This window comes from Cydia fagiglandana, chromosome 23 (assembly GCF_963556715.1).
Source record: "Cydia fagiglandana chromosome 23, ilCydFagi1.1, whole genome shotgun sequence".
NCBI classification, from domain to species: domain Eukaryota; kingdom Metazoa; phylum Arthropoda; class Insecta; order Lepidoptera; family Tortricidae; genus Cydia; species Cydia fagiglandana.
Genome location: NC_085954.1, coordinates 4519822 through 4536791, shown reverse-complemented (window position 1 = coordinate 4536791; position 16970 = coordinate 4519822). Strand labels below are relative to the sequence as shown.

The window sequence follows — 16970 nt, the reverse complement described above, 5'->3', positions numbered from 1 at the left end:
TATTTTTTTAAGTATTTCTTTGAAGATACAGAAGGATGATTGTGTTAGTTTTTCCGTAGTCAGGTTTTTATCCCACCGCTGGGCAAAAACATTAATCGTTCCCTTCGCGACTTTAAATTAAATTTGGATTTTGGAAAGACTAGGTAACAAAATGCGTAAAAGTTAATTTTAGAGAGTCTACAAGTTATCCCAATTAAACTTCACAATTTACTAAAACTAGAAACGATTTGATTAATTACGAGTAATTACAAGTACTCTATATAAAATAAGTAAGAAGACTAACTTTCATTCATCAATCATAAAACTTATTGAGCTTACTGTGTAGCTAGGTAGATCTGTTTAAAAATGGTCTTATTAGCAATTAAAATAAATAAATAAATATATAGTCTTATTGGCAATTGGCCAATTAGCTGACCAAAGGCGAGCAAGCTGTAGGGCTACCGCCAATACCGAAAATCGTCAATTGCGGGGATTTTTCTCTGGCACTCTTATTACGCCTTCATTGGAGTAAAAAAGAAAGATCCCCGCAATTTACGCATTTCGGTTTTCGCGGTAGCCGCTCTGTACCCGCATCTTTTTCATTACTTAGGTAAACAATTTGTTACAAAATGTTTAGAAAAATACTTTTAGTCTTTATACCTAAGATAGACTAATTACCTACCTAACCCTTGAGTATATTATAATTATTATACCTAAGAACAGATGTGAAAAACTAATGAAATAGATGCATTTGTATTTATTTATGTATGAATTCTCACAATTTCATTAAAACTATTTGCTTCGACAAAACTACTTAAATCCAAACTCTTTTATTACCAACAATATCATCTGGAAGACGCTTCAAAACTAGTATCCGCGAGATTATTTCGATATTGCCGGCGCTGTTTTCTATCAATTTCCCCGCGCGGCGTTACCATCGCCATCTTTTATTCATGGGCCGTTTATTTGTTTACTTTGCCACTTATCGAGTGCAGTTTTGTTTGGGCTGTAGAAAGTAGAATAGCAACACTCTAAACTGTCCATCGGTGGACCTTATGCCTTTTGTAATAAGGTTTACTAACTGTCAATTAACAGTGTGGGCGATGGTATATCTTAACTTACAAAAAATTCGGGCAAGATGTAACAAATAGTGTCGTAATGTCATTAGAGGTTTCATGCTGTATGATAATAATAATTGCATGTAAATATACGCAAGTAAGTATAACCGGTTAGTAGCACTGATTGACTAGCACGTTATCTTTTCGCAGATTAGCAAAGTAATATTTTGGTTTTAATCAAATCTCAAAGAAACTAAGTGGTCACGATCCTTAGTAATGAGGGACCGACAAAGAAGTAGTTCGAGCTAGCGAAACAGTATTGTATGTTCTGAGTTTAAATAAAAAGTTTTTGGCAAAAATTTCATTTTTGGTACAAGCTTTTATCGCTGACTGTACTTTTCTTACGACAAACAACTAATACTCATCGAGACGATTCTAAAAACCCCTAATATAATTAGGTTGCATTGTTTCATCACAGAGTTCCTATGGCCACCTCCTGTCTCCATCATCAGATCAGCTCGATGGTACCATAATATTGCATTGTCATGCGATTTATACAATATGCATGCAAAATTTCAGCTCAATCGGAAACCGGGAAGTGGATCAAATTTAACTTGCACGATTTGATTACAGACAGACAGACAACGGTCAGGTGAAAAAAAGCTTGTAAAATTCATACGAATTTGATCGAGTTCCACAATCGAGGTTTGATCGAGTTCCACAATCGGGTTTTGATCGAACCACAGCCACGATTGTGCCATTGTTTCCGGTGCAATCTACTCGCCGAATCGTTTGTGCGGCGGAACATCGGCTAAGTTTTCCATCTGTCTTGAACGTGGTTGGGGCAATGGATCCATTGCAGTCAAGTTAGCAAAAACGCATAAGTGTCATTCAGATTTTTGTAGTTGTAAAGGGTAGGGCAGTACCTCACAAATCTAATCTTATAAAAAATAATTTACTTTATTAATTTTGTATCTGCAAACGATGCTATTAAGTATACAAATAAATTAAAAGTGGAAAAGTGTTTTATTTTCAACTTTTCATTTAAAATTTACTTCTGTCCAAAAGTACATTTTAATCCTTAGGTATACGATACGAAATTTTTACGATTTTCAGTTTCAAAATGGAGTTTGCCACCACAGCCTGCGATAATAAATAAATAAATAAATAAATAAATGATTGTTACCCGTTTGTGTGGCAGAACCTAAGTTCTGTATGTTCTTATTTCTATGTTTTTATTTATTTTAGTTTAAGACAGATGGGGAAACTTTAACTTAGGTAGGTATTGTACTGGTTCTTATAGGTCTTAACCTTAGTTAGGTATTGACCTAACTAAGTTTTGGCAATACCACAGAATAAATAATAGTATGTACTAGGTACAGAAGACTCACTCTCTAACAAAACGCGTCTGTTACGATCAGGACAGATATGGCCGCCACGCACGCCTTATGGCTAGCCACCAAAATTGGTGTGCAATGGATGTACTTTTAGCTACCTGTAGCAAAGCGACAAAATCGGGGAGTGAGCCACGCCTGGCAATACCTTATGGTATGGGTTGGTTGTAAAAGACCGACATCAAACTAACGCTTCAGGTATTTTCCACCTTATGCGATCAATATAAATCCACAGCTAACGGCCTTCACACCGCAAGCTATGACAGTCATGTAGAGTAGATATGATAAACACAAGTCGTTAGGTGTTATCAGCCAACCCCAGCCACACATAAAGCAAGCGCCGGACTTCCCGCGGATAACACCTCGCATCAGCTTATCTGAGTCCTTAACTTCAGTATAAGCTAGGCTAGAATGTCGTTGTGATAACGTGTATACATAGCAAAACTGTCAGTGTAAGGACGGGTTTTATGACTAAACATACTGCCGTATTCGGACTTCAAGATTCACAAGAGACGACACGTACTAGATCTATTCTAGCTACGTTATAGTTTAGATATCAACTAGTTCTCTTTTGCAGCGCAATTCGGGCAACCAATGTCATTTTTACGTTAAATAGAGTAAGATATCTATTAGATGTGAATTGGATCTCTAAGTCATATCCTGTGGAAATCGTTCAAGAGTATCTCCAGAATCACACAAACGTCAAATTTGACAGGTTAGATCTTAAACATATCGTTATCGTATCTTGGTGATGTCTAAAAGATATCTAATAGATGTCTATTTCTGATCTAAAATCCGAATCGAGCCCATAGACTAGACTAGGGCAACTGTGAAGGGTATGACAGTGTCGTAACTGAAAAGGCAGCAATTATTTAAAAAACAATTAGAATAACCAATCGGATTCTCAGAAAGCTATTATAACAAGGACTAAACCACCCACAACTGTTCAGAAATAAATTTAGCGGAAAAGCAAATTCTACTAAATTCCTGTATTTCGGGATATTGTTACTGAAATCTGACCGAGGGCTGCCTTGTTTTGACATAAAATACGAAAACAACCTAGTTTATTTATACCTTTACGAGTATATACCCACTTAGACGAATTTCGAACAACTCTGATCTTTTGAAGTCAAAATCTATAACCGAAATATCATTTTACGTATTAAAAAAAACCAATAAACAACCTAAATTTCTTTAAGCCTTGACATTTACTTAAACTCTTTTTAAGGATTGAGTCCACTTTATTCACTCTTTGACATCGGTTAACAATCATAATGTTAAGCGGAGAAAGTACTTTTTCTCTCATTTACAAAAAGGTTTCAAAGAAAGCTGATTTTTGCTCAGGAAATTAGATGTAGAACATTCGAGAAACGAAGAGAAACATCTCAAAGCTAATAAGGTCATTGAGTGAGTCGGATATTTCTCGATATTGTTACGATTTATATAACATTTGTTATTGAACGTACGTTGTACGCTCGAAGTGTTCCGATAAGAATTCTACTCGTAGCTACAATATTTTCTACAGACTAGGCCTGCCTACAAATGTCACCTTGGCTAGGCTCTTTTGGGCTGTTTAGTTAGCCATCACATTGGGGCCAGTCAACACATTGATATAGTGAGTTCATACAATTGCCACTAAGTCCATATGGAGTCCCAGCGCGAACAAGTTTTTTGCAGAAATCGCGAAGCCTCTGGTTGACGTAGCTGGCCGCGTAGCCAAGATGCCAATCGCTTACGCTCCGTAACGATCGAAACGTAACTGTTACTGTCGCGCTAATATGGAAGAGTGATAGAGAGACATAATGGTTTTCGTTGTCGAAGCGATAGCGATTGTAACCTTGGCTAGGCCGGCTGGTGACCGAAGAGCTGGCAGCTACCTCGCACAACGTATCAGCATTGCGATACAACGTGGAAATGCCGCCAGCATGCTTGGTACAATGTCTCAAGGGCATATTTTAGATTTAAGCTAGTTATTAATTTAGTTTAGTATTTTTATTGTTATACCTTAGGTTTATTGTAAAATTAGATTAATGTCAAAAAAAATAGTTACACAAAAAAATACATTTTAACACATGTACCTAAATCTAACCTTATAAAATAACTTACATTTAAATAAAAACTAAATTAAAACTAACACAAATAGTCCCCCAGATCCGATCCGATCCCTGCGGAAGGGTGCCCATAATGCTGGCCACATTCCCCCGCTGGATGGCAACTCCAATTCTTTGGCCAAGGAATGAGCCAGCCCTAGGATCCCTGGTGGTGTCAAGGAGCACTTATACCTTTGTATATTTAATTTTATTATGCTTCTAAATACAAGTAGCAAGTAGCAAATGTATGAATTCGTAATAAACACTAATCGTTGTGTAAGCAGGCCTCAAAATTTAAAGCCAGCCACACCGTATTGACCTTATGACCTAGGGTAACCTCCAATAAAGTATTTATTCATCGTAACTAATATTTTATCCAGAATTTCCAAGAAATTTCTTTACAAATCACTTCAATAGATACACCTACTTAATAAAAAGCTGCCAGATACTTACATTTGGCTCAGGCAGCCTGACAGTTTTTTAAGTGGGATAAATGTGTGGCCTATTATTTCATATTTTCACTACGTTGAACCTGAAAGATAGAGGAGGGCCTACCTAGAGGGTTCGACGTGTTGCCTGCCTGTCACACTTACGTACAAATTTACAAGTGCGACAGAGAGTAAAGCCGACCACTGACTAACAAGCCGCCGGACGGTATCGGCCTGTCAGTTAGAACAAAAATTTGACAGTTCCGAACAACTGACCGGCCGATATCGTCCGGCGGACTGTTAGTCAGTGTTCGGCTTAAACAAGTCGAACGTGGTACGAGGCAGGCCCGCAGATTAGAGAGAACACAAAAGTGGCTCTATAATAAACGACGATTCCAGCACTTTTCTTTGAGAAAATATGCTTATGGCTTCAGACTATGTCCCCTGTGATAGTATCGCTCAATTTTCTTTAAAATTCCAACTGAGCCACCGACATTTTAACGCTTTTCTATGAGAAAATATGATCATTGGTTTCAAGCGTAGGTGTCATTTTACTTAAAAATAAGTTTCCTGGTAAGAAATTTTCTAATAAATACTTTTATCTAATCCATTGCAATAGGTTTTCTTTCATAATAGTTTTAACACGTTCACCGCTAAGCTACGGTCATCGTAGCCGATAACATGGATTTCCCGGCATGTAGCGGAAATGCTTCGTAGACGCAAAAGGAAAGCGTGATGTCGTGATTGTCAGAAACTTCGCAGGAGAAATATCTGTTTTTTTCCGATATAATAAAGTTTTTTTAAATAATACAATGATGGTGGCAAACAGGAATACGGCCCGCCCGATGGTAAGTGGTAATCGTAGCCCATGGATGCCTGTGACGTCAGCAATGGTGATTTTACAATTCGTCGCACCTGTCACCGATGTGAAATTGGGGCCAGGTCGTCAGTCCACCTTGTGGGGTTCTACCCACGCTGCGCCTTCCTGTACGTATCGTACCGGAAGGCGTTACTCTATCGACGAATATTTCGATAAAACTATAATATCATTCGCGGCGCCGATCGCGAATATCGAAGTGATCCATTAGACCGAGACCGGCGAAGTTAGGAAGTTGTGTGACAAATTACCCTGCCGCAACATGGCGGAGACTTACTTAATATGGACGTATCGTTCAGAGGGCCTACCGCGAACGACGTTCGACGTGTTGCCTCTCAGTCGCACTTGTAAATTCGTACGTAAGTGTGACAGGGAGCCAAGACGTCGAACGTGGTTCGCGGTAAGCCCTCTGCTTCTAACAGCAACCCACTGACTTTTGGTAGACCTTAACCCGTTGCAATACGGCTTATAAATGGTCAAATATTATTTACCTTGAATCAGATTTACCAGTATAAGTGTGAGCTCAAGATTCATAGCAAACATGGGTAATTGCAGCTCAGAATTATACTAGTTTCAGGCGATGGTTCGTTTGAGGTTGGTAAGCGAATTCTACAGGCTGGTAAGTAGGTAAAGCGAATATCAGGAGTCTAGATATTGTAAACTATCTAGCGAAGACTTGTTTAGCATGTATTACGTAGAGGAATCAGGTGCTAACACCATTTCGGGACTAGAAGTTGGTTAATATAGACAAGGATGTATTGATGTTCTGAAACTAGTGTAAGGTGATGGCATATCGCTTACTTCGCGCTCAGGCCACAGTATGTAGAACTTTACATTTAAGTTTGAATGAGTATGTGTTTTTTTAGATAAAAAGAAAACGTGGTTACAGAAATATTTCACATTTAATACGAACTCACTTTAAGAAGCTGCCATTGAAGATGTTTCAAATAATTTATCGAAAATATGCTCCGATTCTTGTTAGAAAAATTTGAACTAATAAATGTTCAATTCATTCGCATATTTTTCCTGCATATAACATATTATTTATCAATTATCACAATACGATAGAACAAAAACAACAAGTTCAATACAATAGTTATCTCAACATCTATATAAGCGTGCAAAAATCTACGGAACATTTCATCAAAATGGTATTGCAATTTCTAAATGGAAATATCGAATGGCAACTCTTACACGCGTCGAGCACCCGTGTAAAAACTGCAATATCCCACAAATCAAACCCCCGGCAAGTCTATTAAAAAACATTCAACAATCTTTGAACAAAGAAGTCGAATAAAACCGTTTTTAATCCGAATAAAAGAAGCGGAGCTATGAAACCGATATAAAACTTGGGCGGGGAACACAATATAATTTGTAAACAGTACATTGACTCGCTGAGAACCAGTTGCTATGATGGGATGGTTTTGAATGTATGCATAATGCATCGAGGCGCCGAGAAGTCAATTGAGTCAGAAGTCAATGCAAGCAAATGCGTATATATTTGAATAGTTTTCAATGAGAGCATGGCCAATATGCAATGAAAGCTATTGCATTCTGCATGAAATCCGTGGTGCAAGCAAAAGAGCATGTTATCTGAAGCTCATGAATACAAACACTACGTTTAATTTATTATCTTTTATATTCAATCAGGCCATCAAATGGGACAACTCCTTTCACCGTTATATTTTCCTACGTTATAACCGCGATAATCGAAGTTCGCAAATTTCGAGCAAATATTTTGTGACTCTTATCTTATTACGCATTACCTGCTGCAGACTCTTTGGAAGCTTTAGTATTCTTCTTTCTTATTATAAATTCAAAATTGTCTTAAAAAAGAAACTGATTTCATTGATTGGTCGTGTCAAATGCTGTGTTTTTCTTATTCTTTGTACATACCAAAACATAATTAAATATACTTAATATCGAAGGTAAAATCTCTCTTCTGATTTAAATACAGTCCACCAACCCCTTACATCTTTTTTAGTACCTAAAAGAGAAAGATGCCCAAAATTTGCAAACTTCGCGTTAAGCCCTTTGTGCCGCTGCCGCTGTTCCCCGCACGCACTAAACTGTTATTCGGATCGTACAAGATACTCCTTGAATACTTCGGACATATAGCAAGGAAAGACGGTGGCAGCCTCGAAAAGCTTTTTGTGACTGGCAAAGTGGATAGGAAAAGGCATGGACGTGGACGCAGGCCAATACCACACCCCGGACACTGGCGATCAAATGTATGAAACAAACGCGTTCCTACGCACACGTCTAAGCTCGTGTAGGTGAACGCGTACCATGCTTGTGTGAGTGAGATAAGACGTGCGAGGGTTCTCGCCAGTTTGTTGTCAAGTTCGATGACCTCAATTACTCAAAACTCATTGCGCGAATTAGGAAGAAATAAGAATCGTATTATGTTATAAGGTGGGTATCTAAGCTCAATTTATATAATAGTATCCTATTTTGAATCAGTATAAACAAAGTAACGAAAATTTTGTAAGGAAATTCAGGCCACCAACATATTACGTAAGTTTAAAACATGATTTTTTGTTCATATAGGTATATTGTATTGGTTTCAGTGTGATCTGATAGGTTTTGTAAATATTTGTTTAATATTTGAATATTTTACGTGGCCTCCGCTCTGCGCACCGCGTCGTCGCGTCCTTGCCAACCGGTAACTGTGAGGTAACCGAGAGCGGGTGGGCGGCACTTTCAACGGGAGGCAGGGAGTGTCCATACTGTACGTTAGTACTCTTTATTATACTGTGCCAATACGTTGGTCCGTCCAGATCCGCACTGCTCTTGACTCCACAGTACACATGGCTCTCCACACCGCCAAGGACAGAACCAAATGGAGAGAGATTGTGAGAGAGAAGGTGATCCAGAAGGGAGGTCACGACCCTCATTACTGAGGATTACGACGCAAGGAGGAGAGAGGACAAGATACTGCATATGATATTTAAATTGTAGTCCCACTATGAAAACGACATAAAACTTGCCCTGGAGTACCTAAGTGCCTAACATGTACGTTGATGGAACTTTGAATGATTCCTTTTGTACCAAGTGGGCAGTTCGTTTTATTTCGCAGAAAAAGAACTAACGGGCCGATTCGGAAAACGAAATAATCACAAGATCTAGATACAAACTAGATGAGATCTTATCTAGTACGTCTCTTTCAAATCTCGATTCAAGCAACCAATATCACTTTTAAGTTAAAATATCGTAAGTTCGTTTTAAAAACGATGTAGTAAGATCGTTTTGAGAACTATAAGGACACATTAAAAATACGTATTAGATATCAATTAATTATGTCAGTGTCAGTCAAGTGGGAAGGGTTCTCTTGAAATTGGTATTTTAGCTATATTTGCATGTCAAAATTAACAGTGACAATGAAAGTGAAATGTGACGTTTTCAAGTAAAAGGTAGCACATTGTCGCTTAACATAAGAACGAAATTAGATTGTATATTTATACGAATAACCTGTCAGAGCGTCCTTATGGCAAGCGACAATACGACATTTTGATTGAAAACGGCACAAATGTATTCGGTTTGCAACATCTTTGCAACATCATCCCTCAATATCCTAAACTATTCAAAACAAATCCGATACAAAATCGAACTTAAACTAACACGTCAAAGCTTAGCCGCGGGTCTTTCCGAACGCAATCCAAGTTTCCATTGCGAAAGTTGGTGTATATTTCACATTTCACACCCTATGTGGTTCTGGGCATGCGATAAAAGTTGCCGTTGTGACCGCAATTTCGGATTGGGAATGTCTGGACGTTCACGGATGTTATTAATGTTACTATTGTTGGGGCAGTATAGGTAGTTAACAAAGCGAAGTGGAGTTGGGCGGGAGTGTTTGCCAGCAGTGAGATGGTAGAGAGACGTCACTCGGAAAATCGCGGCTCACCTCTAACTCTAGTGGCGTACTTGAATAGCGACCTATGATATTGTGGGAAATTTTACGATGATGATGATATTGACACTGGTGACGTATTTTTACTCGACATGCGCCAGGCATCATGTCTCTGAATAAACAGTTGGTTGTCAACAAAAATTTCGTTTTCTTGAATTCATAGTCTTATTTTCGAGTTAGAAAGAAATGACTGCACTTTTGAGAATATTATAAGATTACACAAATTTTCCAACTGGCGTTCACATTCAAGCGGCTGAAACTATCGTAAAAAAGCCCGTCGGACGTGAAGTTGGCTAGGCAAATTGCACATAGATCTCTATTTACATTTTACGTTGTTTGAAGGACGGTATTTCATCTAGATGACTTCCCAACCTATCCGCAATCACAGGTTTGCATTTTGCCCATCCACAAATCCATCTAACTGATCTAATACATAGCGTACAAAGGTGCTATCCCGGTCCTGATAGGGGGTGTTAGACAGGCATTCAATAGTCAAAGGCGTAATCTATGAGCGTGTAGACACAGACACTGGCATTCCTATGGCTGACCGAGTGTGGGCGAGAGGAAAGCTTAGGCACACCAGAAGAATATAAGAAGTATAGGTTTTAAAATTTTAATATAAATAGTTTACTTTAACCCAGAAACTATAGGAGGAAGCGACATTTTCTAAATAGAATACAATAGAAGACAGACAGATGAGACAGACAAGAACACGATGAAATCCCGAAACCCAAAAGTAGTTTCTTGAAAAAAACGCATAATCTATAAGACCTACAGATGGTATTATGACCAGTGGTAACTGCAACTGTTGTCATTTTGTTTACTTAAGACCGTGCAAATAATTATCAAGGTGACTACGAAACGTAACCCTAAACGTATAAAATAATTAAAAACGTTTAAATTTCAGTTGTCTCTTATATTTTTTTTTTCTTACCGCCCTATATGGTTTTATTCTAACCGCTGTCAGCTGTCCAATTATGTACAAGCATCACAGATCTCGAGCTTCATTGGTCGGTCCAGTCCAAGATCTAGACTCGCCAGCAGTCGCCCACACAATAATAACGGACAGAACGCCTGCATTGTCTCGCTGACAGATTGTGTTGCTTTGCTTTGTACGCGTGACATGCTTAGAGGCAATTGTGACCAGCTTTGTACAAAACTAGATTCCGAAATAGACAGGAGATATAGACGACTTAAATTGATCGCCACTTGTCTTGGTTTGTGGGTACTCAGACAACGACATATATAAATACTCAAATTTATAGAAAACAACCATGACTAAGGAACAAAATATCTGTGTCATCAGGTCATCACACAAATAAATGCCCTTGCCAGAATTAGTACCCGGGACCATCAGCTTCATAGGCACTAGGCAGGGTCACTACCCACTAGCCCCGACCGGTCGTCAAACACAGTATTACATTACAATATTACAGTAATAACTTTTTGGCAAAAATTTAATTTTTGGTTCAAGCTTTTTTCGCTGACTGTACTTTTCTTACGACAGACAACTAATAATAACCTAACACAATTAGGTTGCGTTGTTTCATCAAAGAGTTCCTATGGCCACCTTCTGTCTCCATCATCAGATCAGCTCGATGGTACCATAATATTGCATTGTCATCCGATTTATACATGCATGCAAAATTTCAGCTCAATCGGAAACCGGGAAGTGGATCAAATTTAACTTGCAAGATTTGATTACAGACAGACAGACGGACAACGGTCAGGTGAAACTAAATAAAAGCTTGTAAAAATTAGTGCACTTACCACAGTGATAGGATAGGCGGGGTTGATGATGGTGTACAGGAGGATGTGGTTCGGCCGCGCCGGCGGCTCGCGTTTGCGACGGGGCTCGCCCGCCATATAATTGTTGCCATTACTCTGGAAATAAAGAAAAGTATTATGATTAATCACATACAGAACAAACATAGACTAAGGTAAGGTAGGGTAAGACGGGGTAAGACTGATGATGATCCTTCCGGCCGATTTCGACCATGGCAACCCTCCACCCTCCTCCTCCTTCGACTCCTTAGTTAGCTCGGCGCTAGTGCGCCCGAATATGGCTGACGTAGCCGGTTTTTGAGGTGAACCGCGCACATTGAGGGCACGTGAGAACACCAGCCACACAGTACAAATACAAATACAAATAATTTATTGAGAAAAGTATAGTACAGTGGTTGTTCTTAAAGACTAAGAATGTATATAGAGACAAGTGGTTTACAAATGCCTGAACTAGGATTCCCTGTGTTTCAGGCAGTGAAGGACAATATTAATCAATTTTTAATTATTCACTTATAAACTACATGTGTAACACAATATAACTGTAATCACCTTAACAAAGAAGTAGGTTCTTAAGTATTAAATATCACAGTGCAGTAGGTAATCATTTTACGACTATTAGTAGGTTCTCTGTATTATCGTACGTCATTTTTTGACGGGCGCGTCGTAGAGTGTTCTTACAACAAAGATAGCTAAGAGGGTATAAGTCTAGTATTGCATTTAACCTGTTGTACAAAAATGTAAAATGTACAGTGGTAGTCAATGGAAGCAGGCTCGCGTGCTTTCAGCTCGTTGCGTTTAGCGTCGAGGTCAACTTATCACTTGTATGGAATCCTCATACTATTTGTCTTGCCCACCCCACCTTACACTATGTCTTGTAAGACACGAGTATAAGTAAGCGCCGTTTACGTCACATGTTACGTCCAGACACACATTCTATTCCAAGCAGGATGTGTCAAGTATTGTATACTATATTATGAATCATCGTTTAATACCTACACGCGAATATTCCAATGTCGTTGACCTTATTGACACTAGATGAAACTGTTGCGCCACAATAAGTAAAATAAAATCAGATATTAGGAAACTATTTCATAAATAGGTACGGATGTAGTGCATAATTATTTTCCACCGTATTTTCACGAAAACATACGAACATTAAGGCTCCTCTTCACGTTGGGCCAACGCCAACGCCAACGAGGGACGCAGCCATGCGGTAGAATGAGATATCAATATCACTTGCTCCCTCTAACGCATAAATGCGTCCCTCGTTGGCGTTGGCGTTGGCCCAACGTGAAGAGGAGCCTTTACGAACGTGTCTTGTTATTTTAGTCAGTCTCGGTAAAAAAAATGCTAAGGTTGACTGAAGTTGCATGACAAACATGAACGTTTCCGAGAAAATACGATGGAAAGGAAACCAATTATGCACTACGTATGTACGCAGATTAATGAATATTCATAAATATTATTATTTATGAGTATTGTCAGAATTAAGGCTCCAAATACCGAGATTTTCAATGCCGGTTTATAAACGCAGTATCGGGAACCTGGTATTTTCAAAAAGAAGGGAAAGGTATAGAATAAACCCAAACCCTTAATGTCATGAAAATGACAAAAGGGGAAAACGTGTCAGAGAGCAAAGCTGTGATAATAAAATTGAATCCAAATAAAGTAGATTCTAACCCCCTTATTCATAAATGTTTACTAAAGTTGACAAGCCGACAATAATCGTTTGTCCCTTTCCATCATACCAATACGTCGGAAAGGGACAAACGATTATTAACGGCATGTTAACTTTAGTAAACGTTTATGAATAAGGGGGTAACTGGTTATTGTTAGATGCAGGCCACTGAATGGTCGACATCAGACAAATTTAATTTTGCTGCTAATTTTATTTCTACAGGATGAAAATTGTATGAGAACACAATTAGATCAGGTAACAGGTAATCTTGGCGATCCGTCATTAGATACGACAATGTTGCGCCACAATAAGATATAAGATAATTATATTAATTATGTCAACAGTCGATAAATATTTTATCAGTTATCATACTTTTTGAATGAATAAATTTTGATTACCTACGCAAAAGATAAAACAATTGTTATTCGGAACAAGATGTTGCAACTTGAATATTAAGTTTTGGTGGTAATTTAAATATCAAAGTCAATAAATTGGACCAGTTCGGCAGACCGAAATAAATGTCCTCACATAAAACAAGACGGCCGACAAAAATAGCACTCTAAAATTAGGTTTTCTGGGATCTTTACCCGATCAACGGGCTTCCGAAATAACGCAAATTATTGAATAACCTAAACTCACCTTAAATACCCATTTACCCCACCATGAAAAGTTATCGTTTCATATGAAAAAAATATGCATGCAATTCCTACGTTTACGAGAAATATTTCATTTCTGTGAAATCTGAAAGCCATATCGTGACATGCATTCCGTCATAGAGAAAATAATAACATATTAAACACGCCGTGTACATTAATTGCCTAGGCGTGGCCGCGTTTGATTTACTGCTTTATGTTAGTAAACATATAAATATATCCATTAAGAGAAGTCCCAATTATAGTCGCGAAAACTCAAATTTGATTGTCTCAAAGGAAATTAAACTTTGTTACAAGATAAGGTTCGAATCTCAAGGAAATATTAAAACGTAACTTTTAAAAGCTCCCTGTTTTTTGCCGGTATACTAAATTTCATCTTTATTAGAACCGATTAAAGTCGTCTTTGTAATTGAGCTGTGTGATATAGGACCATTCGGATCGTGTTAATTTGCATGTCGGATGTAGTTTTAATGTTCGGATTTCAATTTTCTGCTCCTAATTTCAAGTGTCGTGTTTAAACCCGTTGCAAATTCGACCTTGCTGTGAACTAAATACAGTTTAGAATAAAGACAAAGGAAAGGTGACATTTTATTAGTCGATTTTCTGCAATAACTCACAGATGCGTATCTTTTTCTAAGAAAGCTACCACGGGTGAACAGTTTCTTAGAACTGAAAATGACTGAATTAATCGTATAAGAAATCATTCAGAGTCCCACCAAGGAATGGAATATGTGATGTTATTATTGGATTGTAAATAAGCAAGCAATTTGTTAGATTATATACATAAATAACTGCCCACTGATATGTTCAATAATTGATGGACCGCTTACGCAGCTAAAACACAATACATAAAAGACATGTATGGTTATTCGCATTCGGTTGTTATACCTGTGGTTACCTGTGGTAACAACTGGGAACTTTGTTCTCACCTGTCCACAGTGGTAACTACTAGTACTTAGTAATATTCATAATCAAAGTATAAATAACAAAGTTACCTACTCGTCCTCTCCTGAATGTTCTGCTATAAAACATCCTAACAAAATCGGGTCACAATCACATCACACTAATACATTTATAGCATTTATTTTAGTTCAGCGTTAGATATAAAATAAAAATTGAAAACCGTCTGTGTCCATTAACCGAATAATTTCGTAGCTGAACATGTAACAGTACTTTAAAACTGCTTTAAAAGATTTTTCACCCGCGGTCTATTTACTATTTAATCTAGAGCGATTCAAAAGCTTTAACACTGGAGGTGCATTGTACCATCACGCTCCGCAATTGTTACCTACGCCATTTAGGGTCCTAATATCTAGGAGACCGAGCTTTGCTCGGAAAACATATAAAAACCCATAAATGCGCGTTTTCCCAGAGATAAGGCCTAGCTAGATCGATTTTTCGACCCCGAAAACCCCTACATAGCAAAATTTCATGACCTTATGCCTTTTGTAATAAGGTCCACCGATGGGCAGTTAACAGTGTGAGCGATAGTACGTGCCGTACGTATTTTAAATTTTTTACGGTATAGTTAAATTGCTTGTCAACCATCAATTTACTTGAGCAAATTCGTAATAAAATACGCGGTCAAATTCATAAACAAAAAAAAATACTGCCAAGAACTTTCTGCGGTTATTATGTATGTTAACATTTTATTTACTTAATAATGAACCTCCAGGTTTGGTTTTTTAAGTATTTTATGTACACTACATTGTACTACAAATCCATTTGTATTATGTGACTGTTTGTGTCCTAAAATAAATAAATAAAAAAGATGTATTCTATTTTTAACACTAGACCAAATAAGATATTACACTGACAGCATTTTTCCACGCGTATTAATGAATAATTAGACACTCTAAATTGATAGCGCGGCTGAAATACGCGAAATCAACCCGTACACTGAACAATTTCGAACTGAGTCATGTCATATTATACGTACCGTACCGTAGACCTACGCAAATTAAATAAATATGGTGAAATCGGCATTTATTAGGCCAATCAAGTTAGATCCAAAAAAAGCGTTTTAAGGTATTAATTCCCAGCAAGCTAGAAATCATTGTAATACCTTCATTAGGTCCTAAATTCGTACTTATAATCCGAGTTTGCTCCATCCAAGGAGGTGTGGATAAATTTTGGGGGGGGGAGATACATTTTACCTTAATTGACAGAACCACTCTATGTAGAAGGAACCCACCGTCAAAATCAATGTTACTACCAGCAAGGTTGTTGTGGATCAGAAACTGGTAAAAAAAATTGGATTTAGACACGATTTTACAGAAAAAAAAGAAATTCAAAATGGCGGCCATTTCTTACAATCTTTAACTACGAACTCATATTAAGGTATCTTTCGGATCCTGAGATGTCAATTTTTATCATGATTAGAGCAAATTTTCCGTCGGACGTACCGTTTTTGAACTTGAACTACAAGCAATAACCTAGAAAATTAGGACCAAATGAAGGTATTAAGACGATATCCAGCTTGCTGGGAATTAATTCCCGGAAAAAATCTAATTTGATTGGCCTATATTGGATGAAGTTGTGGGTGTAAACTTGTTTTTTCATACTGTAATAGCAGCAAGAATCAATAATTTGATTTGATTGACGGAGTCTATGAAGCCGAGCAAAGCAACATTGTGATAGCAGTGCGTCCTTAGGCAGTGTGGAGACTCTCCTCCTTTCGGGCTAACTCGGCTCCGTTCGGCTCAACATTGCTCCGAGCAATTATTAGGGTTGGCACCACTTGGCGTCCTTTTGCTTTCACGACTACATATAAGATAATGACTTGAATTTTGCCAATTATATTAGTAGTAGTAGTATATTAGTAGTAAACTCTTTATTGTACAAAAAGACATATTAAAAATAACATACAATTAGCAAGAAGTACAAAGGCGAACTTATCCCTTTGAGGGATCTCTATATATTATGAGCAGGAGTTGAAAATATAGTTCCGGTTAATCCAATATTAGCTGAAAATTTTTGAGCATTAGAGTTTTCGTTCGTCGCGACATCTATTGTCAACTAGCGGTACTGATAAATTCCGCTACTTGACGCTAGATGTCGCGTTTTGGTAAAAAATTATATGTATAGAGTTACCACTCATTCTTTACTTATATTTCTC

The 16970-nt window shown here is 37.8% G+C and overlaps 1 protein-coding gene across 3 annotated transcripts in view; it reads right to left on the bottom strand.

The window, feature by feature from the left end:
* Positions 1-16970, bottom strand: part of LOC134675876 (heterogeneous nuclear ribonucleoprotein L) — a 678145-nt gene that overhangs the window by 474187 nt on the left and 186988 nt on the right. For all 3 annotated transcript variants that reach the window (XM_063534203.1, XM_063534205.1, XM_063534204.1), the window contains exon 2: positions 11507-11620. In XM_063534203.1, the coding sequence (XP_063390273.1) occupies positions 11507-11620 (114 nt within the window). The remainder of the gene's footprint in view (positions 1-11506; positions 11621-16970) is intronic.